Consider the following 26,706-nt stretch of genomic DNA (forward strand, 5'->3'; position numbering starts at 1 on the left):
AGGAGGGGGGAGGGTTAGACCTGTAGATCTAGGTCCTACACTGACAACACAAAACATACCTCCTAAAACTCTACTAACTCCCCGCTCTAGTATTCACTGACAACACCAAACATACCTCCTAAAACTCTACTAACTCCCCCCTCTAGTATACACTGACAACACCAAACAAACTACCTAAAACTCTACTAACTCCCCCTCTAGTATACACTGACAACACCAAACATACCTCCTAAAACTCTACTAACTCCCCCTCTAGTATACACTGACAACACCAAACATACCTCCTAAAACTCTACTAACTCCCCCTCTAGTATACAATGACAACACCAAACATACCTCCTAAAACTCTACTAACTCCCCCCTCTAGTATACACTGACAACACCAAACAAACTACCTAAAACTCTACTAACTCCCCCTCTAGTATACACTGACAACACCAAACATACCTCCTAAAACTCTACTAACTCCCCCTCTAGTATACACTGACAACACCAAACATACCTCCTAACACTTTAGTAACTCCCCCTTTAGTATACACTGACAACACCAAACATACCTCCTAAAACTCTACTAACTCCCCCCTCTAGTATACACTGAGCACTGAGCTGCTCTAGTCCTCCTCTCCCTGAGTCCTCCCCTAACCCTCCCCTTCAGCCGCCAATCTGCTGATCAGGCAACAGATAATAGGATCAACGGCTTCCTTGCACACCGGCAGGAGCGTGCTCAGTTGCTCTTGTCCGGCTGCCCAAAGAAAAAAACTAAAGTCAAAACAAACAACCATTAACACAATAACCAAGTTACTCCAACTCCCAACTGAACCAGAAACATAACATCCCCCCCCCCGGCCCACCCCCTCTGGCCCTCCCTCTGTGGGCCTGCTGAGATATGACGCAGTGCTGGACACGTCCCTATCTCTAACCAGACACACAGTGAGGTGGAAGGGAGTACAGGCCAGGGCCCATTTAGCCATTCTATTAGTCAATCTAGGTAAACAGCTTGTGAAAAAGGCTCAAATAAAGCTGGGCCTACCCTGCTTGGGCGTCTCTCTCTCCCTCCCTCTCTCTCTCTCTCTGTGCTGGCCCTCGAAAACACCCACGGAGGGGCAGATGCACTCCCAATCAGCAGCAGCTGGGCCACGGGTCAGCGCATGGCCTTCTCCGAGGTGGGAGCTGGAGGACTTGTGAAATTCCAACACACTGCCAAACACTGAGTCCTGAACCCTCCCTCTCTGATACCACACCCCTCACAGCCTGACTGACAGCGACTACAGCCAATCATAGACTGATCCTCTGAGCTCTATTCCTCAGAGAGAGCACTGTGGTCCCACCCACCCTCTGGAGTGATTGGGTCCTGTTTAGGCAATGCAGCTCAGAGTTCACCACCCTGCAGGCAGGCTATAGACACAGGGAGGTGGGAAGGGGAAGGGGGTTCTGGATCATTGCTGTGTTGACTGAGGGAGTGTAAGGAGGCCCCACACACAATTTAAACACTTCCTCAGCTTTACATTACGCCGGCTACCACCCACTTGTACTGAGCTACACAATATCATATGACCTGCACTATGTACTAACGAATGTGATCTGTACAGCCGCGTGTAGCTATTCCCCCTAGCCTCTGTAAAGGTGATTGCTGTAAAGGGGGAGCGTGTGTGTGTGTGTGTGTGTGTGTGTGTGTGTGTGTGTGTGTGTGTGTATGTGTGTGTGTGTGTGTGTGTGTGTGTGTGTGTGTGTGTGTGTGTGTGTGTGTGTGTGTGTGTGTGTGTGTGTGTGTGTGTGTGTGTGTGTGTGTATAGGGGAATGGGCTGTCTCCCAGGATGTGCAGCGAGCGCTTTATTAGAGCAGTAGTACCAGTAAATCCGAGCTCTTCCTGGAACCACTGCAACCTTTCCCACTGAGCACTATTACTGAACAATCACAGGCCAGCCATGATAATTAGCAGAGTATCTCTGTCTAAACGAGCCTCTCTCCGTCTCCCTCTCCCCTCCCCCCCTCGCTCTCGCTCTCTGTCTGTCTGTCTCCCCCCTCCCCTCCTCTAACTGCTGTCTGGTGGTGGTGGTGAGTGTCTGTCTGTCTCCTGATGGGGCTGAGGTTGGGCTGATCGGCTGGCAGATGAAAGGGCCATGACGGATCGGATCCCAACAGCGATTAAATGCTCCCCCGTGACTTTAACTCCAAATTACTCTCTCCACTTTTATTTGATAATAAAAAACAATCCTTTCTGGAGTGAAACCATTACTTATTCGTTACGATGATGATGGTTTCCTCTCTCCTCTGATGGCCAGGAGGATTTGGAATCAATCCTAATAATTATGATCATTAATGGGGCAGGTCAGTGTGCAGTCTGGGGCAGAGGAGCAGAGTGCTTGTGCTGAGTAGGATCCTCACTGAAACACCTTAATGCATTTCCATGTAGCAGCTAATCCCTTCATTTACATTACACACATTTTGCTCCTATTATGCTTTTTCAGACATGTTCTTTCCTAACCGCTCAGTTACCCAGTTGGATCGCGCTGGAGGGGAAAATAAGGAGAGGAGAGGCGTCCAAGATACAGATGCTTTGCGCTGGTTAGTGGGCCGGGCTTGGGTCCCAGTCAGCACAGCGTTAGTCTTAGCAGCTAAGACTTGAGAACATGTGATCTGTTCTGAAGGCCTGTTTTCAGGTGTAAGGGAGGCAGTCGCCGTACACAGTCTGTGTATGTGTGTGTGTGTGTGTGTGTGTGTGTGTGTGTGTGTGTCTATGGGAGAGTTTGAACAGTTGTGTGTGTGTCTATGGGAGAGTTTGTACAGTTGTATGTGTGTTTATGGGACACTTTGTACAGTTGTGTGTTTAATAGAGCGGGGCCAGGACAGAGGGAGGGGTGTCGGGGCTTTCTTGGTTAAAGATTCCCCATGTGATAGTGACGGCACTTTCTTCCTCTCTTTCCGCAGCCAAGCGGCATCTGGAGTGGATTTTGTGCGAGCAGACACCGAGGAACATGATTACATTCAGCTAACTGCGCTCTAAACTGATTATGCATGTGCCAAGCTAATGGACTACATTTGCAAGGGGAAAAATAACATCCAATCAATCTCAATTACCGCAGATCGCACCGGCCCCCGAGACAAGGAAGGTAGCCAGCTAGCCCTCCATGCTCCTCCCCTTTCCCCAAACTCCTGCTTGGAAGCAGAGGCCTGGCCGGCCCAGGCTCCACCCATCCTGTGTGGGCAGAAGCAGAGTGAGGCAGAGTACAGCAGCTCAGGCCTGGGACTGGGAGGGAGCTGGCCTGCTCCCAGCCTCCTCTCCCCTCCACTCTTACGCGTCCTACAGACAAGCACCTGAGGCCTACTGGGAACGTTTAATAAACCTGTGTGAGTCTCTGTCAGAGACGTTTGGAGGGATGTGTTACTACTACTACCATAAGGTAACTGTGAATAACTGTAAATCAGGAGTAGAAGTTGGATTTCTCCAGGCCAGAGTGTCTCTAGGGAGAGTAGGGGAGCTGAAGCTTCCAATAAAAGAGAGCTTAACTTTGGGGTGACCTGCATATTGTAGTGTAGGGCCATCTGCTTGCGCTTATGGGTGACCATCATGACATCACTACCGCCACTACAAAGCCGACAGTGAGTGGGGAGACGTGAAGGGAAGGTGAAAGTTCATTTAAGAGCAGAGGGGTGTGTCAACTGCAGCCAAAGTGGGGCTCCAGATTGAGTGTCTCCAAACCCAGCACAAGGGAGTCAGGAAGAGGCTGCAGCATCACCCCCACTGCGTGGTGGTCCGTGCGGTGAGGACGCCTCGCTCAAGTTTTCCGTGGGCTTTCAGAACATTCCAATACGTGGGGTGGTGGGGGGGGGGGGTATTTTTAGAAAGCCCTAATATGGGCCACATACCACAGACTCTCAAATTATCCCATCCAGCTTAGCCCTCAGTTTAAACCTTCCTTTTTAATTCCAGTAATTACAGGCTCCAATTTATACGGAGCTGTGGACACAAAGGGCCTGTTTAATGCAAACCAGTTTTGATTTGGGTGAAGTGTCCCAAGGATCTCCCACATCTTACAGCCTGTTTATGCTGACTTGAAGATTTATTTTCTCCCCAAAAAGGTAAAAAAAAATGCTGCTATTCGCATCATATTTCTTTTGGGAGGAATAAATGATTTTTATGTTTTTCCTTTCTTCATCCTTGCATAATCTGCCAGGCTGAGGCTGTGGCTGAGGCGGTGGCTGAGCTCAAGGGCCTGCTGTGCTGTGGGGTTCTGCGTGCCTGGCTGGTTGTCATTCACTCTACTCTACAAGCACTGGAAATCCAACACGTCATAAAGGTTGTGACATTGTCAAGTGGGGAGCCAACCCGTGCTGCAGTGAGCTAGGCCTCAGAACCATTTACTTATCATCCACTAATCACATTTGTGGGTCGTGAAATGCAGTAAAAATTCTTGTCAAGTTGTGAACATATTTTTTCGCTACTACACATGTCTGGAGTGATGGGAGCTGCCTGTTTTGTGAGGGCCAGCAGGGCTCTGTGTTCCGTGGGTGAGAGCTCAGGTCATTCCTGGGCAGATACTTCCCTTTCTCTGGAGATCAATTGGCTTTAAGAAGTATGGAGCCATCTTAAGAGGCTTAAGTGGTGGAAAACGATCATGCTAGATTGTGTTGTACAGTGGCTTGCGAAATTATTCACCCCCTTGGCACTTTTCCTATTTTGTTGCTTTACAACCTGGAATTAAAATGTTTTTTGGGGGTTTGTATCATTTGATTTACACAACATGCCTACCACTTAGAAGATGCAAAATATTTTTTACTGTGAAACAAACAAGAAATAAGACAAAAAAAACTGAAACCTAGAGCATGCATAACTATTCACCCCCCCCCAAAGTCAATACTTTGTAGAGCCACCTTTTGCAGCAATTACAGCTGCAAGTCTCTTGGGGTATGTCTCTATAAGCTTGGCACATCTAGCCACTGGGATTTTTGCCCATTCTTCAAGGCAAAACTGCTCCAGCTCCTTCAAGTTGGATGGGTTCCGCTGGTGTACAGCAATCTTTAAGTCATACCAGAGATTCTCAATTGGATTGAGGTTCGGGCTTTGACTAGGCCATTCAGAGACATTTAAATGTTTCCCCTTGAACCACTCGAGTGTTGCTTTAGCAGTATGCTTAGGGTCATTGTCCTGCTGGAAGGTGAACCTCCGTCCCAGTCTCAAATCTCTGGAAGACAAACAGGTTTCCCTCAAGAATTTCCCTGTATTTAGCGCCATCCATCATTCCTTCAATTCTGACTAGTTTCCCAGTCCCTGCCGATGAAAAACATCCCCACAGCTTGATGCTGCCACCACAACGCTTCACTGTGGGAATGGTGTTCTCGGGGTGATGAGAGGTGTTGGGTTTTCCTTGATGGCCAAAAAACTCAATTTTAGTCTCATCTGACCAGAGAACCTTATTTCATATGTTTGGGGAGTCTCCCACATGCCTTTTGGCGAACACCAAATGTGTTTGCTTATTTTTTTCTTTAAGCAATGGCTTTTTTCTGGCCACTCTTCCATAAAGCCCAGCTCTGTGGAGTGTACGGCTTAAAGTGGTCCTATAGACAGATACACCAATCTCCGCTGTGGAGCTTTGCAGCTCCTTCAGGTTTATCTTTAATGATTAATGCCCTCCTTGCTTGGTCTGTGAGTTTTGGTGGGCGGCCCTCTCTTGGCAGGTTTGTTGTGGTGCCATATTCTTTCAATTTTTTAGTAATGGATTTAAATGGTGCTCCGTGGGATGTTCAAAGTTTCAATTTTTTTTTAATAACCCAACCCTGAACTGTAGTTCTCCACAACTTTGTCCTTGACCTGTTTGGAGAGCTCCTTGGTCTTCATAGTGCCGCTTGCTTGGTGGTGCCCCTTGCTTAGTGGTGTTGCAGACTCTGGGGCCTTTCAGAACAGGTGTATATATACTGAGATCATGTGACAGATCATGTGACACTTAGATTGCACACAGGTGGACTTTAACTAATTATGTGACTTCTGAAAGTAACTGGTTGCACCAGATCTTATTTAAGGGATTCAAAGCAAAGGGGATGAATACATATGCATGCACCACTTTTCCGTTTTTTTTCATTATGAAAGTTTTTAAAAAAGTTATTTTTTTTATTTCACTACACCAATTAGGACTATATTGTGTATGTCCATTACATGAAATCCAAATAAAAAGCTATTTAAATTACAGGTTGTAATGCAACAAAATAGGACAAACCCCAAAGGGGATGAATACTTTTGCAAGACACTGTACATATTTAATCCTCCCCAGTCGTATTACCATATACAGTATGTCAACTTTCTACAGTAAAGCAAAGTTAGGGGAAGGAAAAAAACGGTCTGTTCCTTTCACCATTTTGGCACATGATAAAGTGGAAGGCAGACAGACAATGTAATATAAACTCTTCACTCTCCTTTCAGACAAAACATTATTTTCCACCTTAGGTGTGAGTGCAGGATGTCAGGGCCCATCTATTTCAGTCAAATGTGAGACAGTGCCACTGGCATGTGGGCAGAGTGCCCCGTCTGTCTCCGTGGCACAGAGAACACCCAGGGTTACCCCAGCCCTGCCCAGTGAGGATGAACCCAGCCTGGGGCACTAGGAGGCCCCTCTCAGCCTCTCTGCCTCCACAGGCCAGGCCCAGCGTGTCCTACAGATTGTGTTACATATTTTAATCAGTGTGGTATTTGTAAATATCCTGGCTACGTGTCTGGGCATGAGTGGTGGAGACACCGCTCCAGTTCTGCTCCACTATAACCCTGCTCTCTGTCTCTCTCCAGGCCCAGAGGCTGCTTTGACGGCGGCCGGGCCCCTACCCTACCTTGACCGAGAGTCAACACGGCCTGCTCCCTCCGGCCCTCCTAATGGTCGACCTGGGAGCAGAGCCTCACACCTCCCCTAAGTGTTGAAAAAACATTTGTCTCCGTTACTGTAGGATCTCTCACTACAAAGGCCTTGCAGACAGGAAACCTGCAATAAAAACATCAGCGGATCCCCGGAACCATTCATAAAGCAGGGGGCTTTCAATAGGGCCAGAGAGACAGGCGTTTGGAGAGGGTTTTCAAATGGTCTATTCTACCCTAGCTTTTTAATGTGATTAAAAACACAATAATGTCTCCTCCTTTTTCACCCTCCTATATTACACTGTTTGCCAAGAGCAGTTATACTGCAAAAAGACAGAAAATAAGAGTTAAGCTCGTATAAAACCAATAGAATATATTGTTTGTTTTGCACATTTACTTTCCAATAGCCTAACACTTGAGAATGGAGTTGAGTCTTTGTGTAAATAAAGGCACAGTGTGTTTGGGGACAGAGCAGTGTGATGAGCTACAGTTGTGTGGGTGTGTGAATGCGTGGGTGAATGGTATGTGTTTGTTTACGTCTTAGTGTGTGTGTGTGATTGTGTTAGCCGACTATGTAGCCATGCCAGGTTGGGTTAAACACAGAGTAGCCCTAGCCTAGCCGCAGACACACAGGATAGGTGCCTAAGTGGAATCAGGCCTGTTAGATTTATGGCCATTTGTTCGGAGAGTGTTCATCCATTGGCTATTATGGAATGATTAGAGGAGAAGGTGAAGCTCCAAGTCCAGCGAAAATCAATACGGCTGTCGAGAACGATTCTGCCTTTCCCGCTCCGAGGAGTATTAACACCAAACCTCTGTCTCCTCACACTTCTTCATCCCTCTCCTAGTGATTTCACCCCTTATCGTCCTTACCCGGATCCACCTGCCATGTTCTAGCCCCCCCACTCCTCTCTATGGGCCCTGTGAACAGAAGGGTTAGACAACAGGGCCATCATTCATGACTGGTGGAAGAGGCTAGCAGCGGAGCAGAATCCAGGGATCTGCAGTGGAGTACCGTGGAGGAATGTAACGTTAGGAAGGAAGAAGAGAAGAGGGAGGAACGGTGGAAGGGGAGAACGGTAGGGTGAAAGGAGGGATGAGAGGTGAAGGTGAGGCACGTACCTTGTACAGCTTGAGGCTGGCCTCGTGGCGGGAGTTGATGGTATGCATGCGTAGCTTCTCCAGGCTGTTAGTGTAGTAGTCGCAGGCGTTGCACTTCAGGTGCACCGGGTTGCCGATGGCCACGCACTTCAAGCGCCACTCGTTGCCCTTGCCCCCCTCCTTGATGTGGGCCACCAGCTGGTACTTCTGCACATGCTTGTCGGTTTTGCAGTGCAGCTGGAAGTTGGCCTTCAGCTGTGTGGTGTAACGGCACAGCTTGCACTGGTGCGAATCGCCTACCACGGTGCGCCACTCCTCCTCGGGCAGGCTGCGCTCAGCACCCATGTGCATGCCCAGCACGTCCAGGTTGTCGGTGGTGAAGCGGTTGCACACGGCACACTGGAACAGCTTGAGGGAGGGGTCACTGGTCTGCGACAAGCTCTCGCCCAGGGTCATCAGCTCCTCAGACACCAACTGACCACCAACACCGCCCAGCCGCACGTCCATGGGGATCTCCCCACCTACTGAGCACCGGGGACGGAAAGAGAGAAAGAGGTAGAGGAGGGAAGAGAGAGAGAAATTGTGTGTGTGTGTGAGAGAGAGAGAGAGAGAGAGAGAGAGAGAGAGAGAGAGAGAGAGAGAGAGAGAGAGAGAGAGAGAGAGAGAAAGTTCTTAGTTGGTTACACACAAATGGTCAGTTGGTTATTTTCAAATTTCACAAGCTCTGAATTCTAAGTACAGCTTTCAGGGATTATTCCTATCTAGCCATCACTCTATTTCACTTTGTGTTACATGTACTTTTCTGGACATAAGGAGTTATTTCGAGTTTCTTAGAGGGGATGGAGGCATGGGGTTTTCCAAAGGGGCTCTCAGTTCTTTGAGCCTCCCTCAGCATCGAAAATGTCCTTGGAAAAGTGAAAGGTGTACGGTTCAACTTTCAACAAAGAGCCATGTTTGTCTCTGCAGTCAAAGTGGATTTGCTCTCTTGTTCCAATACCTCTCTGAGGATAATGTGCATGTGTGTATTTATGTACCTAATTTGATTAAATCAAGATTATCCTTCCTTTGAGCCGAGAGAAAGAAAGTCTGGACTTTTTCGCCGGGTGCAGAAACGTTGCACCGCCAGAGTAAGGATTTACACGTAGTCCTGTTTGGACTGGTGTACTTTCACGGCCCGGCACTAAATCAACTCCAGAGGCCGTGAGCTCCGCAGAAAAAGAAAGTTATTCTATCATTACAAGAGAACTAAAGAGTTCCCAAGCATACATTACTGTAAATCAAATCCAGTGCCCTTGTTCACAGAATAATAATACAAAAAATCCACTTTTCTCTTTGGATTCTCCTGCCTCTTTCGACTTCGCATAGCTGCTAAATCGATACAGACACCTACCAGATTAATCCTACTCGGTACTGAGCGAAGGGGGGGAAGTAAAAAAACAACGCACGCATCCAGATCCAACAATAGAAACAACCATATCTACAGTCTGAAGAGGGGGAAGTAAAAAAACAGCGCACGCATCCAGATCCAACAACAGAAACAACCATATCTACAGTCTGAAGAGGGGGAAGTAAAAAAACAGCGCACGCATCAAGATCCAACAACAGAAACAACCATATCTACAGTCTGAAGAGGGGGAAGTAAAAAAACAGAGCACGCATCCAGATCCAACAACAGAAACAACCATATCTACAGTCTGAAGAGGAGGAGGGAAAAAACAACGCACGCATCCAGATCCAACAACAGAAACAACCATATCTACAGTCTGAAGAGGAGGAGGGAAAAAACGAAAAGGCGGTAAAAATGAGGTAAGAGTGGCTGGGGAGTTTTTTGCTCGCTGATCTTTAATCTATCACTGCCCAGACTGAGCGCACTGGCTGACCCCGCCTGGCTTTACACTAAATTAATTCCAGCAGCCTCTTTTTATTTATTGCTGCAGTATGCAGCCTGCTCTCGGACTTTTCTCCATTACCTGAGTTTTTATAGCCGGGAGAGGGAGACCTGTGTGAAGCCCTCTGAAATCACTCACAGATCCACCTCTCCAGCCAGGGCCCCCCCTTCTCTCTTTCTCTCTCTCAGTCCCCTCACTAGTTACTACCCCTATCTCTTCCTCTCCTTTCCTCATCTTTATTCTCTCATTCCTGTGTGGCTCTCACACTCTTTTCCACTGTAGACTCCATGCTCCGACACAGACACAGTGATTACCTCTGCCTTCACGGCTGTGTGAGAAAAGGTTCAGTCTGCGGCCCCTACATGTGTTTTAGATGTAAGCAGGCCTCTGTTAAATATAACCTAGAATATTTTGACTGAAACGTTGTCAGTCCGTATCAATGTTTAGGGAAAGGAAGGCAGGACGCTGTGGAAATATTTTCACTTTCAAAAAACATTAAAAGGCTAGAGATAAACACACATCATTGGGAAATCTTGGAAACTCTAGTCTTTGACATAAGCAGAGTCCAAGCCCAGGCTGTAAATATATTAACGTGTCTCTACAGGGCTTGGTGGAACTTCCAAAAGATTAGTGGTGGACCAGCTTTGCTAGATTTTCAGAGAGCTCTACCTAGATGCTGCAGCATTCAGGCAATATATTGAACAACAAAGTAGAGCACACAATAGCCAAAGTAGAGCACACAATACCCCCCCCCCCCCTCAGTATCTGCAGCAGCTCAGTCCTGGGGATAAGGATTACCAAGAGGGTGAGATCATGTGAGGTCAGGATTTGTCATCGCCCTCTCTGTCTAACAATGTCCTCAAAAGTCAGAAATACACAGTGGAAAAGAGGACTAAAGGGAGGGAGGTACAGACGTTTACTATCTGTCCTTGAGCTGCACAGACAGAGTTATGACGGGCAGAGTTGTGTGTGTGTGTGTGATGGAGTGTATCAGTGTGTACAGTCAATCAAAATGTGTGTGTCTCGGGATGACACTGTGGTGGTTTTAGGGCTGAGAGTAATGCCTCGTCATTGCCTCCCTGTAACATGCTTATTAAACGTTCCCTCACAGGAAAATGAACCAGATGGCAAGAGAGGGGATAAAAAATTAGTCACAGCAATCAATTCTTGTTCGTGTCTTTGAACCGGCGACAGTTGGAGACAAGTCTGTACAAACTGTGGGGTTGTAACTGGCACGCCAAACACTCAGCTATGCCGCTGAATTACCCATACTGGGCCCTCTACTCCTCCCTTCTTTGACCAAGATAAAATTTATAGCTGCAATTACAACGTTGGGGGAAAAAAGAGAGCTCCAGTGGCGGAGTTCAGTGGCAGTTTGGAAATAATGACATGAAAACGCTGATGTTCAGAGGAGCGGAGGCCTGGAGGACATGGGCAAACAAGAGGAAGGCTCACTGAGCTGCTCTCTTGCTCTCTCTCTCTATCTCTCCCTCCCTCTCTCACACCGCCTATTGTGAGGAAAACAAGGTATCACAGGGGGACTTTCCCAGTCAGTGTGACCCAGATAGAGTGACATAGACTGGAAATGTAAACTAAACTCCTAGGTTTGTAATGAAGTGAAGTGTGGATGTGTGAGTTTGGTGGGCATATTTGAGGCTATATAGGAGCTTTCAGAGAAGTTCTACCTACACTGCTTAATAACTGATGGAGACAAAAAAGCTCCCAGAACTCTAATGGCTGGGTCGTTTTTTAACCAGGGTCAGCTTTCTCTAAAATCAACACAAAAAGTCTCTGACTGAAGCTCCACCGATAGCTTCACTAGCCTTAAAGGTCCACTCTTCTCAGCCGAGCCTGAGTGAAACACGATCCTAATACCAAGGCCACAGTCTGCAGTGTATCCTCTCTTTTACTGGGAAGATATCGATTCAGCTCCAACTAGACAGAACATGGCATGGAAGTCATGGTGCCTGGCACATTGGTGAGAGAGGAACTGCCATATGGTAACAACTAACAAGAGGTATTTTACACTAAGACAGAAAGGGATTGTTGTGAGTTAGGTCCACCCTCTAGAAATATTGTGTTTTATGCATTGCCGTTGTTTCACCTCCCCCCTTTTATCTTTATCTCTCAATGGGGCTCTTTGCTTGGAAAAAGGGCGAATGATGTTAAGTTCAGTAGGGCAGGTGTACCTTCGGGCAACAGAAACAGAAAGAAAAAGAGAGCTGCCAACATGAAAGATAGGATTGTGTGTATACAGTGTGTGTGAGGGAGGGATGGAGGGTTAATGTGTTCCCTGGTTAACCCTTTGCCTGCATGTTGGTTCAGAGAAAAGGCTGCTCGGCTGTTTCTCATGGGGATAACTAAACTATAAATCATTGAATGTAAATATAAAATTACTTACCATTCATGCATTCATTTACTGGCCACGCTACACACATTCAGTAAATAAATGAACACAATTAGCCTATGTCTAAATGGGTTAAAAAGTGAAGCTTTTTTTTTAATCAAAGTTGAATCTTCCATTTAGTCACATACTGTTTATAACTGTGTTTCATGTTTAAAAATAAACAGCTGGCAGCAGTGAGAGCGATCCCACCCCTTGTGAACTCGTACTGAACTGCAGTCTGCCTTCTCTGTGGTGACCTGAGGCAGTACTGAGGGAAGAGCCAGAATGGCTCCCACTGTTCCACTGTTGCAGAGGCGGACTGAGGGAACTCACCTAGTTGGGGGGCCAAGGCGGCCATGTTGGGGTCCAGGTGGAAGCCTCCCAGCAGGAACTGGGCCTCAGCTCCAGCCGGGTCCATCTTGAGGCCTGGGGGCAGGCTCATGTTCTGGGTCAGGTAGTACTGGTAGAGCTCGGCCTCGGAGGGAGAGGGCATGGCCCCCAGGCCCAGTCGACCATGCTGCATCTGGGTCACATTCTGCTGCAGCAGCATCATGTTGTGCATGTGCTTCTCGCTGGTCATGTGGATGCGTAGGTTCCGCGCCACGTTGGTCTCGTAGTCGCACACCTCACAACGCCACGTGGGCTTGCTTTTTGGCTTGGTGGGCGAGGGGGAACCGCAGGGCCCCGTCATGTGAGCAGAGGACTGGGTGGGGTGGTGGTGGTGTGGCGGGTGATGGGTGCTGGCCTGGGTCACAGAGGGCACGGTCACCACTCCGACCCCTCCAGGGTGCTGGCCAAACACCTGCTGCTCGGCGGAGGGGATGGAGCCTCCGTTCTGCAGGGTCTGCATGTTGTTCAGATGCTTGTCCGACTGCATGTGGATGCTCAGGTTGCCCTTGGTGGTGGTCGAGTAGTTACACACCTAAAAAATAGAGAGAGGATGTTCATTTTTGCTCATGTTGTAAAGTGGAAATCTTTGTTGCCTCTAACTTATTGTCCATGAAATATAAATCATATCATGACATATTGATTGATATGTCATATCAGTCATCATGTCAACATATCAACATATTTCACATTGTGCTAAAGTTCTATTCAAAGTCCTACCACCTGTCAGTATACTAGTCATTAGGCTGAGGTCAGTACTTCAACTGACTAGGTTGGATCTTCAACAGACTAGGTTGAAGTACTGACCTCGCAGCGGAAGGGCTTGTATCCGCAGGTGTAGCTCTCTCCTCGGGCCAGACGCGGGTGGCTCTGGCCACTGCTGCAGTACACACAGGAGCCACCGGAGTCTGGGTGCTTCTCCTTCATGTGGGCCTCCAGGGTCTGCTGGTACTTGTAATGCCAGTTGCACTTGGGACACTTGAGTGTCTTGCACGAGTTGCGCGAGTGCATCATGGTCATGTGTCCGCCCAGGGACCGCGAGGAGCCCAGAACGGTGTCGCATTTGGGGCATTCCACTCCACTTCCTCCTGGCCCGTGGTTCTGAGGGCACTCACCGCCACCGCCCATTTCACAGGTCCCCCCTGGGTGGGGGTGTGGGTGAGAGTGGGTGTGGGCTGAGGGGTGGAGGTGGTGGTGGTGATGGTGTAGGTGGTGATGGTGCAGAAGGGCTCCGCTGTCCTCCTCTCCCTCTGCCGGGAAATCATTTGGTTCAGGAGCTGTGGCACTATCTCGATTGGCACTTTCGTCGGCGGCGTCGTTGGAGGCCAGAGGTGAGGAGGTGCCCGCGGCAACGTCCTCGCTCCCTCTGCTGGCTGCAGCTGCCATCGCCATGGGGACAGTGGGCCCCTGGCAGTTAAAGCTCACAGGGAGCTCCAAGGTCCTCCCCCCACCGTCTGCCGCCGAGCCCTCTTCCCTGACAGAGGAAGAAGAAGTGGAAGCTGGGGCTTTGCTGTTGAGGGTGGGGCTGGCTGCAGATGGGCAGGCAGTAGGCTGGAGAGCGCTACTAGGCATTAATAAAGGAGATTTGGAAATGCTTTGGTTTGATACAGCCGGTTCCCCCACTTTTCCACCGCCACTGCTACTGTTACCAACACAGGCCAGCGGAGTTCCTTCTTCCTCCACCTCGTCTTCCTCTTCCTCTAATAACAGTTCCTCCTCTTCCTCCGAGCCCCCCTCCTGGCTAGCCAAGCGTACCTTGCCTTCTCGCCCCTCCTTGTCCCCACGCTCCCGCCTGCGGATCCCCTCTTTCCCAGCAGGCCCCTCTGTTCTCCCTTCCTGCTTGGGCAGGGCGTTGGAGTCTTTGGCAGGGCCTGGGGTTGAGGTAAGAGCAGGTGCTTTGGGGTTGCCCAGCCCCCCCAGAGAGAGGAGGGAGCCTTGCTGCTGCTGCAGGCCAGAGGAGTCAGAGTCTTTGTTCAGGAGGGCCTCGCTGCCCCCACTGCTGCTCCCTGCCTCCAGGTGGACCCCACTGAACGTGCCGTAGAAGCTCTGGCCAGAGTTCATGGGGACCATGGTGGGGGGCGCCGGCACAGGAGAGCTCTTGTTTTTTGGTTCCAGGAAGCTAATGAGGGGCTCTTTGTCCTTCCCGATGCCCTGGATGATGGCAGACGCCTTATTGTCCCCCAGCAGCCGCCTCTCGTCCTCACACAGGGTCATGCGGTGGTCGTGGACGGCATGAGTGGCGAAAGACCGCGGATAGCCGAAGGACAGTTTGCAGAGAAAACACATGAGGATGGGCTTTCCCTTGCCATAGAGGGCCAGCCCATCAAATTTGGAGAAATCCACGTTGTTGGGAACATCTTTGGATACGCAGGACTTCTTGGCAGACCCGTCGCTGTTCAGGTAATCCTTGTTGCTTTTGTGCCGCACATCGAAGACGCGGAAACTGTGCAGGACAGGACTGAGGCCTGCCAGGGTTGAGGTATTGGGGAAACCTTGGTCTGAGGAACCGAACCACTTCCCGAACGACGAGGCTATGTGGAACGTGTTGATGATCTGAGGGTACACCGAGGATGAGGTCCCAGCAGGTTCCCCCGGCTTCCCCGCCACGGGGAGAGAGTTTGTGGGGAGCAGGCCGGACACCGCACCCCCTCCGCTTTGGATCAGCTGGCTGAGACTCTCAACAATGTAGGCCGAGCCGTCCGGCTGGTAGACTATCTCTCCAGCCAGGTTCTCCACATCACTGCTCTCCTCTTCTTCCTCCTCCTCCTCTCCTTCCTCACTCCCGCTCTCCGCCACACCCCTTCGTCGGTTGGGCTGCTGGCGTAGCAGCGTGGGCATGCCCCCTCCTCCAGGAGCTATGGGTACTCCGGGGAAGGGCTGCAGACTTGGGAAACAGCTGTCGATCTCCATCTCATCCAAGTCCTCCAATTCTTCTTCTTCCTCTCCGCAGCTCACTCCCTCCTGCTCCTCGTTGAGCTCCTCTCTTCTGGGGTGCAGCTGGCCTGAGGCGGAGCTGTCGCTGTGGGCCAGGGGTGGGGTCCGGGTGGGATGCTGCGGCTGCTGTGGCTCTCTCACAGAGGGGTAGGGTGCAGAGAGAGACAGGGGCTCCAGGGAAGAGGGCTGGCTGCTGGGAGGGACCTGCGAGTTAGAGTGATCGTTCCAGGTCTGCAGAGGGTAATGCTGCTGCTGCTTTTGCTGGGAGGTGGTGGAGGAGCCGAGCCCATCGTCTGTCCCAGAAACCACGGGAGACTCACAGCTGTCCATGCTGATGCCTACATGAGGTGTTCATCGCATCCAGGCCTGCAGACACAGAGAGAGAAGAGAGAGAGAGAGAGAGATTGGTAAGAGACACTAATGGTAATGTATATATGAAAGGACCATGGTTATCAACAAGGACACACACATATGCGCTCTTTTCCTGAGCTTGTATGAACTCCTTTCATAATCATAACCTATAGCATTGTTCTCATCCTAAGTACTTCCATATTCCCCCCTCCCCTAATGCTCTCATCACGTAAAGGGGGATAAAAAGCACCTTCATCAAAGGAACATCTATCTATAGAACCCAGGCGAGAAGAACACATTTAATGTATAGTGCATCGGGTGAGAGCCAAAAGTGTGAGATCTAATTAGGTAAATGACAGAGGGCTCATTATGTTAGATTAGGTACTTAAACACAATACCTGAGACGAGCACTAATAAGTCGTCCCACGATTCATCTTCCTGCCATTTCAGGAAGTTACCATCTTTTATCTTCACCTTCCAAACAACACCCCTAATCTTACATTCTCAAAATCCTACATCCGTTTTTAATTAACTTCCAGTCAGAAAAAGGGAGAAACAGGCCTAACTTAATGGATAAAATAGATTCATTGTGCGATAATTAGACACCGACACAGAAACCACCCATCAAGACATGATACATTTACATAACTAGAGAAGTGAAGGGTACTGCTGATAACTTCACAGCCATTTTACAGCCCTCTCCCTTCCTACTGAAATAAGAGAAATCATGCATAGAAAAACACATCACCCACTCCTCTCTCGTTGAGTGCACACAACGCAGTATGCAACGCAGGTAATTACTTGTATCCTCGCATACACACTCTCACAAAGAGGAGGAGAGGAAAAAAGGCTATGTTTTCAGTAAAGCCCAAAATACACCAGCTGGGTTGGGACTAAAATGCAGCTGTGTTTAGATCTGGCATCCACCTCCTCGGTCAGCCTGGTTTCAAACACTCCAGCCATCCTCTGCCTCTGAAAGAATAAATGGGAGCTGTGCTTTCAGGAGCTGGCCATGCCCTGAGCACCAGTGGCCCAGCAATACACAGGCCGCAATTTAGAGTGGCGAGGAGATAAAATGATAGCGCGAGATACTGCTGAGCTAATAATTGTATTAAAGGGATGCAGGCAGGATTGATTAAAGGGGGGCGACCGGGCTGAAACCAATAACTCTGGCCTGCCCTTTAACCCAGCCAGTGCTGAATATTACATGAGCAAAGTTTCCCGGCACCATGCTCAGCCCAGCCGCCATGTCCCAGGTGATTAGCACATTCGCTGCCGCCACTTGATTTATTTACTTATTTACTTAGGGATGCAAATTCTAGCTGTGATCAGACAGTGTGTCTCTACCCCACCCCCTACCATATTAACTACAGAGGGCTGGCCCACACTGGAGAGATTGATAATGTCTGCCTCGCTCTTCATTAATGTCTGATAGAAAATACCCCCCCCCCCCCCCCCCACTCCACCCTATATGCACTTATGCTACTCAAACAACGGGCCGAGTCTTTTAGCATGCACTTTTAGCATGCACATTTTGACTGGATTTGCTAATTATGACCGTATGCCCTGACTGGAGGAGTGAATTCTAATCAGGTGTAATTAATTCACATAATTGGTTCGATAAGAAACCCCATATTGTATGTTTAACTGCATTATCTGAGCGTAATGAAGGCAAGGCGGTTGTTAGACACCGACACAGAAACCACCCATCATGACATGATACATTTACATAACTAGAGAAGTGAAGGGTACTGCTGATAGTAGTAGTTGCAGGATCTTCCACTGAAAACAGTGAAGGTAGGCAACCATTTTGTGTCAGCCCATGTCCACCTGCTTTCATTGTTTGTACTCCACACAGACAGAGCCACACCGATGACCTCTCTGTTGCTTTGCATTCAGAATGAAAGATAGTAGGCTTATTAAGAGGATTACTTGATCCAGACAGACATGATTTGTAGCTGGCTGCCATATTGAGAGGGGATAGTAACCTGGTCAGTCTGCATTTACTATCTGCTCCATTAATAAGAGAACTCTAGGCGCTCTGCAGACATTTCAACCAAATGGACTGAGGTAAACAAAACCACAGCGAATGATTTATTTTCTCTCCAAAAATCCATGCCTTGTCTAACAGACAAATAAAATAACTAATTTATTCATTAAACGAAGGACACCTGGATCATATTTTGTAGCTAACTACAAAAAAGGAACAAACTTTCCAGTGGGTGATTTGTCTAATGAGAAGACTTAGCAATGAGATGAGTACCCATCCTGTCTGAACATGGATCTCCTTCACACCTTTTCCTGTAATCTGTTGTTCCATCAGCCCCTCCTCCAGATTCCACTGCCTGTCCTGACCATGCCCCGAACACTGTGCCCACATCACTGCCTGCTACATGGGGCGCATAGCTAGCCCACAGAGGGGTGGGGTGGAAAAACACACAACACACCAGCCTAAAGTACTGCTTTTACATCCCTCATTCACTACATTTCTCCAGTTCTTTGTCCAATATCCTTCTATGGCTCTCAGAGTCTAAACAGCAGTGCTAGCATGTAGCTACTGTATAACTGTATGTGTGTGCACTATGCATCTATTAGCATCACGCCCTTGTAATGTGTCTAAAGCAATTAGAGTGGGAGAGGAGAGGAGGATGACCCCTGGCCAGTGATGGAGGCTGAGCCGTGGCCTGAGCCAGCTCAGCGTGTCCACTGCTTACTAGAAAACAGGATTGCTCTTTAAAATCAAGATGGTGTAATTCAATAACCTGTGGTGGTTACTGATGTGCAATGGGATTGTCTGGAGTCGGAGAGTCGCAGATGGGCCGGCTGATACAAAGCTATCTCCCTGTTTGTCTTTAGAAGGTCTGCTCGCTAAGCGACACCTGTTTAGAGCAGGAAATGCTTGAATCTTTCAAAGGCACTAAATGAGGGAGATGGACAGACGCGCTGGAAGGGCGAAGAGGGAAGTATGGGGCAAAATGTCTCTGTGCTGTAATAACCACACATTAAAATGATGAATCATGCCAGTAAAGGTAGTACTGCCTGCAGTATGTTAACATTAATGCCCAAGGTTAGGTACTGTACTATGCAAATTACTTGTACTTTTCCTTTGCATATTGGTATCTGAGCTGCTGCTAAAGGAAAACAACATGATTCCTGCCATAGCCTGTGCTTTCCAACCCTGTCCTTGTGTTGTCCCCATCTCTCTCCCTCCCTCCCTCCCTCCCTCTCTCCCTCCCTCTCTCCCTCTCTCCCTCCCTCCCTCCCTCCCCTCCCTCCTCCCTCCCTCCCTCTCTCCCTCTCTCCCTCCCTCCCTCCCTCCCTCTCTCCCTCTCTCCCTCCCTCTCTCTCTCCCTCTCTCCCTCTCTCCCTCCCTCCCTCCCTCCCTCCCTCCCTCCCTCCCTCTCTCCCTCCCTCCCTCCCTCCCTCCCTCCCTCCCTCCCTCCCTCCCTCCCTCTCTCTCTCCCTCCCTCCCTCCCTCCCTCCCTCCCTCTCTCCCTCCCTCCCTCCCTCCCTCCCTCCCTCCCTCCCTCCCTCCCTCTCTCCCTCCCTCCCTCCCTCCCTCCCTCCCTCCCTCCCTCTCTCCCTCTCTCCCTCCCTCCCTCCCTCACCGGGCCCACTGGGCTGAGAGACAAACAATAAGCAGCCAAAACAAGCCTCAACTCACAATAAGAGATAATCAGAGGGAAGAAAAGCATGGATTCCTGGACTCTGGGAGAAAGGGAGGGAGGGAGCATGTCCATACACACTACACAGGGCCTGGCCATAGGGGGCAGTCCTCCCACCCATCCTCACACCTCTTCTACAGAAGTCAAATGCCAGACCCTCTTTTCTCCTGTCTCTGACTTAGAGGCATAAAAAGCATTATGTTCTCCTCCCCCATCCTAACAAAGCAGATAAGGTTGAGCCTATTGAAAGGGCCCAGGTCCTAATGAACCCTGTCAGAGAGTGGGTCTGGTTGTCATTTTGCAGGGATGGAAAATGAGATAAGTTTTTATTTATGGGCCCTTTCATTATGTGGGATTTACTGGCCAAGCCAGGGAGGAATTAAAGGCTAAGGATCCATCTGATTATAAGCATGCACAATCACCTGCCTGGGGGCCAGGCCTCCAGAGGACCAGGGAGAACCAGGGTCTCCTGGGGAATTAACTCTGGCCCAGCCCCAGCTGAGAACACCCCCATCGGGCTTGGACCTGAACCCCACCTTACCCCCCTCCATCTACACCTAGACCCCAGCCTTGCTAGCTGAGGGGATACCTTTAAAAATAAAAAATAGCCCCCCCCCCCACTTCATCTCCCATTGTCCTTCAGGAGGTCTGTCTGTGTTCGAGTCTGAGCCATCTCACAGAGCCTCGGCCTGGCCAGCCACCGCAGGGTATGGGTGCTTATTGGAAAATCAATGGTGTAAATGCTAAGCAAGTTACAGGAAAATGTGGGAAGGAAGGCTTCTTATTGATAAATCAGGGAGGGCCTTTGATGTTGCACAGGGGACGTGCTTATTGATGGGGGAACCATTGTAGTCCTCAGGCAGAATGAACAGGGGATCTTCTCCAAGGCTTGCACCAGTTAATTAACAATGTATGTATGCATACATCTCACTCTTTACCTTAAGTCCATGGTAATGCCCAACCTAAGGCATGTATTACCCTTATCCCTAAGCCTTAGATGGTGGGATCTTCCTAAGGGACTGCATTGAGGCACAGGCTGCTTCTCTCCTTCTCGCCGCCTCGGCTTTACACCGGCTGTCCCTATCACCACCAGACCAATTTTCTCTACTATATACAGTACTAACATCTAGGCCAATTAGTTTTTACACAATTAACAAAATATGTTACTGTGCTAATTAAGTATGATTCCTAACACAGTACATCAAAGTGTTTCAAATCAGGCCAGTGTTTGTCTTTTCTCTGTGTACTGTAAACTTCCTCCCTCTCCTCCTCCCTCTCCTCCTCCTCCCTGTGAGTGTATAATACAGACACAAGGATGCTCCAGTGCTGCTCCTACTTCAGGAGGCAAAAAGTCACCTCAGGTCGATGGCACTCAGTCTGTAAACAGGGCTTCCCGTAAAATCAATGATCTTCAGTTGGAGCTATCAGTCTGTGGAACAGAAATAGCCGTGTCTGTGTCAAGACCGAGGCTGAGGCTAGGGCTCTGGCTGGGTAGGAGAGAGGGGAGTATATTGGTGGGTAAGGAGGGAGGAGGGGATCAGTGTAGTGTGGCTGGGAGTACTGTACATCAAGGAGCTGATAGCAGGGCTATCTGAGGCATGCTGCATCTGTCATGCCACACCGACTACACCTTCAGGTCCCAGGCTCTGAGGAGAGGATGTGGGCCAAACTACAATTCCCAGCACGTGTCACTGCAGTTACAAAACATTTCCTGCCAAAATTCTGGAACGAGATAAAGATTGGGCCAAAAATGGCCCTGCTGACTACTATATGGCACAGTAAAACACCCTAGAGGTGTACTGGTGTACTGCAGGCCATTCTGTATCACAGCATTAATGCCCGTCACCATTCAGCTCTTACACTGCTTTTCTTTGCCCAGATAAAGTATGAACAAATTGAATTTGTAGTGTCAATTGCCTCCTTTGTTCATGGACTCGAAATAGAACCTAGAAAATGCTGTTATCGATTACGCAACATCATCAGATTCTCTTAATCCATTCTGTGTTGCACAACAGAGGCGAACTGATTTGAACAAAGTGGCAGGGCTGTGATATAGCTGCTGACAGTCTGAACAAAGTAGCAGGGCTGTGATATAGCTCCTGACAGTCTGAACAAAGTGGCAGGGCTGTGATATAGCTCCTGACAGTCTGAACAAAGTAGCAGGGCTGTGATATAGCTCCTGACAGTCTGAACAAAGTAGCAGGGCTGTGATATAGCTCCTGACAGTCTGAACAAAGTAGCAGGGCTGTGAATTAGCTCCTGACAGTCTGAACAAAGTAGCAGGGCTGTGATATAGCTCCTGACAGTCTGAACAAAGTAGCAGGGCTGTGAATTAGCTCCTGACAGTCTGAACAAAGTAGCAGGGCTGTGATATAGCTCCTGACAGTCTGAACAAAGTGGCAGGGCTGTGATATAGCTCCTGACAGTCTGAACAAAGTAGCAGGGCTGTGAATTAGCTCCTGACAGTCTGAACAAAGTGGCAGGGCTGTGATATAGCTCCTGACAGTCTGAACAAAGTGGCAGGGCTGTGATATAGCTCCTGACAGTCTGAACAAAGTAGCAGGGCTGTGAATTAGCTCCTGACAGTCTGAACAAAGTGGCAGGGCTGTGAATTAGCTCCTGACAGTCTGAACAAAGTAGCAGGGCTGTGATATAGCTCCTGACAGTCTGAACAAAGTGGCAGGGCTGTGATATAGCTCCTGACAGTCTGAACAAAGTAGCAGGGCTGTGAATTAGCTCCTGACAGTCTGAACAAAGTGGCAGGGCTGTGATATAGCTCCTGACAGTCTGAACAAAGTAGCAGGGCTGTGATATAGCTCCTGACAGTCTGAACAAAGTAGCAGGGCTGTGATATAGCTCCTGACAGTCTGAACAAAGTAGCAGGGCTGTGATATAGCTCCTGACAGTCTGAACAAAGTAGCAGGGCTGTGATATAGCTCCTGACAGTCTGAACAAAGTAGCAGGGCTGTGAATTAGCTCCTGACAGTCTGAACAAAGTGGCAGGGCTGTGAATTAGCTCCTGACAGTCTGAACAAAGTAGCAGGGCTGTGATATAGCTCCTGACAGTCTGAACAAAGTGGCAGGGCTGTGATATAGCTCCTGACAGTCTGAACAAAGTAGCAGGGCTGTGAATTAGCTCCTGACAGTCTGAACAAAGTAGCAGGGCTGTGAATTAGGAATGTGGCGGCAGAGTGTCTCCTCACTTTTGGAGGGTGTGATGGAAACAGTGTGGTGTGTAATTAGAAGTAGTTCATTAGCTGTGGGTTAATTACTCAGTTGTGGAGAAAGAGCTGGTGGGGTGGCAAAGCGAGGGGAAGCAGCGAACACACAGCAGGAAGCTCCCAGTCTCCCGCCAATTAGCAGGCAGCATGGGGGGGCCGTTGAGCTGTGGCAGACTGGGAGTACAAATGAGAGAAACCTCACATCATCTCACTCACACCACAGAGAGGGAGAGGGGGAGCAGACTGAATACATTCAGATTAAAAATGCATACTGTTAGACATTGGTTTTCCTCGCTGTGTTGTTTTTGTTAAGCGATCCGTTTGCACGAAAGCCACTATTCTGTTTTAACATTGTATGCAATCACAGTCATTTTTAACTGATCTGTGACCTTGGACTCCAGATTCCGGAGTAGCATGCGAGTTTCTGCAAAGTGTCAGGTAAAATATTTAACAGAAGACACTGTTTTAATAACTACAAAAATAACTTCTTGTTACAGCAGCCGTGAGCTATCTTTCTTTTTTAACAAACCATAGTGGAAGTCGGCGCTGTGTTATTTCCATGCGCTGTCCCCAGTGGTTCGTTTAGATAAAGCTTTGTGTTCAGTAAATGCATAAATTATCTCTGGGATAAAGGTATTGATGTATAATCAGAGATGGGCGATCATGCTCACACCGCAAAAACCTACGTTCGCCCCCAGGCAACCTGGTGCACAGAGCAGGCACAGCATGCGCCACAACACAGCAGGGGGGTCCTGAGTTAGCAGGAGCATGTGTGTGTGTGTGTGTGTGTGTAGGCCCTCCTTTACATGCTAACAGAGGCTCACAAACACCAGGCTGATCAGTTAATTACACATCCACCCTCTCTGCCCCAGTTCAGACAGAAAGACAAGCAGGCTAAGTTGACTGATTAGTGATGGTCTTGTATAAAAAGTACTCCTATTCCATAGCATGCTGTGAACATTTTGTCATTGGGGTTAGGGGGGAATGCACAGGGACACTGGGGGCATTCCAGAGCCCAGTGGAAAGGTTAGTCTGGCACTAATCAATCAGACAACATCATACCTACCCATTCCTACCCATTCCTACCCATTCCTGGGAAGATCAGCTTAGAAGAGACTCCCAGAGAGAGAGAACAAGAGAGATAAGACAACTCCCTAGTCCAAGCTTCCTCCACTCCCCACTCACCTTTCCAACCAAAGGTGAGCGGGGAAAGGGGGAGATGTTTCTGATCAGGCCCAAGGTCTGAAAGTCTGCCAGGCCCAAGGCCTTCTATTCATTTTCACTAAATATCAAATCTCCCCCTGTTTATATATGAGGGAAGCAGGCCTTCTCTCCAGAGAGGATGGAAGTTAAATGTGCTAACTACAGGGCCTTTGGAGCCTTCAACTTCTCTGTTTTCACTCAGTCCATTTCATTTGGTTGCAACAGGATGAGGGTGGAAAGGGGGGAAAGAGGACTGACCGCGAGAAGCGCAGGACTGTTTTAATGTTATGGGCGCTTAGACGCTTGCAAACGATAGGCAGCCATGTATAGAGCAGGGCTGAATGGAATGAGAGAGGATAGGATCCCACATAGTTGTTCTTAGAGGTGAAGCGCTGATCTGAGGGTGTTTTTACATGCTAAACAGTCTTAGGAAAAGCTGCAGTAAAACTGCTGATCAACTAGATCACATTTTGTTGTAGTTCAACCCCCCCTCCCCCACACACTCACATTTTTCTTGCAGGCCTGCAGTTAAGGCAAGCCGACCGCAAACACGGTTGTTAAGATAATCAATACCATTGAAATATTAAACCTTAAGAAGCCGCATTATTGATTGGGAGGCCGATGATAAAACTGTTTATTATCATAATCGCAAAGGCACTATGCAAACGTTTTGGAGAGGACTTCAGATGTCCAGCTACTGGAGACTGGGACTAGACTTCTTGACCTCCGCTACCCCCCAGGCCCTTACCCCCCTCTACCTCCCACCCAGCTCCCCTGTCCTGTACGGCCCATCCTAACCCCCAGGGATTGAGGGGATAGGGGCAGACAAGGAAAAGTCATTACCACACTACTTCTCGTCCCATTAAGGACGGCTGGGTGAAAGTCTGATCAGCATACCCAGCCTCTGTTGACAGGGACAGCTCCTGTCCTTCCTCCTCCACCACCCTTACAGCCAACAGTGGCCCAGGCTGGGAGGTCGGTTATTCTGGGCTGCGGCGTGACAGATCCCTAACGGCACCAGGAGCCAGGCATAGCCTAGCCTCCAGTGTGACTGAGGCAGGACACAGGCAACCAGGCCCCACACTGGGGATCAGGGCCTGACAGACTGAGGGGGACAGGGATAACGCGCCTCTAATCCTGGGCCGCTCCATGTAATCAGGAAAACAAATACCTTAGTAATGACCCAGGCCTGCACCTGGTAAAACACAGGGATCGCTGGCACCTGGTAAAACACAGGGATCGCTGGCACCTGGTAAAACACAAGGATCGCTGGCACCTGGTAAAACACAGGGATCGCTGGCACCTGGTAAAACACAGGGATCGCTGGCACCTGGTAAAACACAGGGATCGCTGGCACCTGGTAAAACACAGGGATCGCTGGCACCTAGAATTAGACAAATATTCTCAGAAGAGCATTCTTTAAGGGACACACTCTCTTTCTGGAACACCCTGAAGAGGCACGGAACACACGCCAACACATCCATGTACACACACACACACACACACACACACACACACACACACACACACACACACACACACACACACACACACACACACACACACACACACACACACACACACACACACACACACACACACACACACACACACACACACACACACACACACACACACACACACACACACACACACAAACACAGCTATGGACTGTTGAGGGGCTTTGAGCAAAACTAGTGGGCAAGGCCTCATACCTTTTAATATATTACATAGACACAAGAGGTTAAGCTGTGACAATAAACCAGCTATATGAAGGCCAGGGAAGCTCAGATCTGGTCCACCCACAGGGGTATTTAGGGATATCAGGGGGACAATGAAGGGGTGAGCTGGAGGGTTACATAGAGCTTCCAGGACTAGCAGACAATGGCTGAAGCAGTGCCACCAGATAGACTGAGGGTTCGGGTTAGGCCCAGTGTTTTGTTAAGACTTTAAACCTGAGGAGGGTGATAAGATAACCGTTTAGATGGCATGCATGTGAAGGCAAAATGACCAAGAAACCTGAGTGGGTGACAGCTGTCTGGGGGTGAGAGCTGAGACCTGGACTAATGTGTGGAGAATGATGTCTAAGGAATGGACACTTAAACTACGATCTCTTTCCACACATCAGAATGAAAGACACGTAGTCATGCAGACTAGCACTGACACACACACACACACACACACACACACACACACACACACACACACACACACACACACACACACACACACACACACACACACACACACACACACACACACACACACACACACACACACACACACACAGAGAGAGAAAGCAGAGTAGGGATTAGAGGGTGTTCCAGTGAAACCATTCTATGGAAATTATTTCTTTGCAGAAAAAGGCATGAAAGCCAATGGTGACCCAGCCTCTAATTCTAGAGCGGGATATCCTGGATAAATAATTAGAGGGTTCCTTTGAAGACCCTGCACAGCCTCTCCATTCACTCTACACTACACATTTGCTAAAGTCATTAATGACAAAGATTTGGAAAGAAAAAAATGAAAAACTTTCCGGTACACAAATACTTATTTTATGAGGCCAGGCCTGAATTCCTTACTGCTTAGTTGAAGCTCTTATGCTGGGAAAGAGCTGTGCTTGTTTTAAACAATAAACCTCGAGGGAGAACTAATTTCTGCAGCTTTCCCCTCCTTTAAAGAATTATGGAGCGTTAATAAAGTTAAAGGAATAATATGTCCTGTGCTTAAA

At 48.8% G+C, this 26,706-nt stretch overlaps 1 protein-coding gene across 6 annotated transcripts in view; it reads right to left on the reverse strand.

Moving 5' to 3' along the window:
* Positions 1-26,706, reverse strand: part of LOC106587324 (zinc finger homeobox protein 3) — a 328,380-nt gene that overhangs the window by 95,581 nt on the left and 206,093 nt on the right. For 4 of the 6 annotated variants that reach the window (XM_045709036.2, XM_045709037.2, XM_045709039.2 and 1 more), the window contains 4 exons: positions 13,409-15,901; positions 12,548-13,136; positions 12,230-12,256; positions 7,961-8,463 (listed from right to left, as the gene is read on the reverse strand). In XM_045709036.2, the coding sequence (XP_045564992.2) occupies positions 7,961-8,463; positions 12,230-12,256; positions 12,548-13,136; positions 13,409-15,865 (3,576 nt within the window). In that variant the 5' untranslated portion in view covers positions 15,866-15,901. The remainder of the gene's footprint in view (positions 1-7,960; positions 8,464-12,229; positions 12,257-12,547; positions 13,137-13,408; positions 15,902-26,706) is intronic. The other 2 variants (XM_045709041.2, XM_045709040.2) reach the window with 1 other exon arrangement.

The sequence above is a fragment of the Salmo salar genome, chromosome 26, assembly GCF_965601325.2.
Source record: "Salmo salar chromosome 26, fSalSal1, whole genome shotgun sequence".
Lineage (NCBI taxonomy): Eukaryota > Metazoa > Chordata > Actinopteri > Salmoniformes > Salmonidae > Salmo > Salmo salar.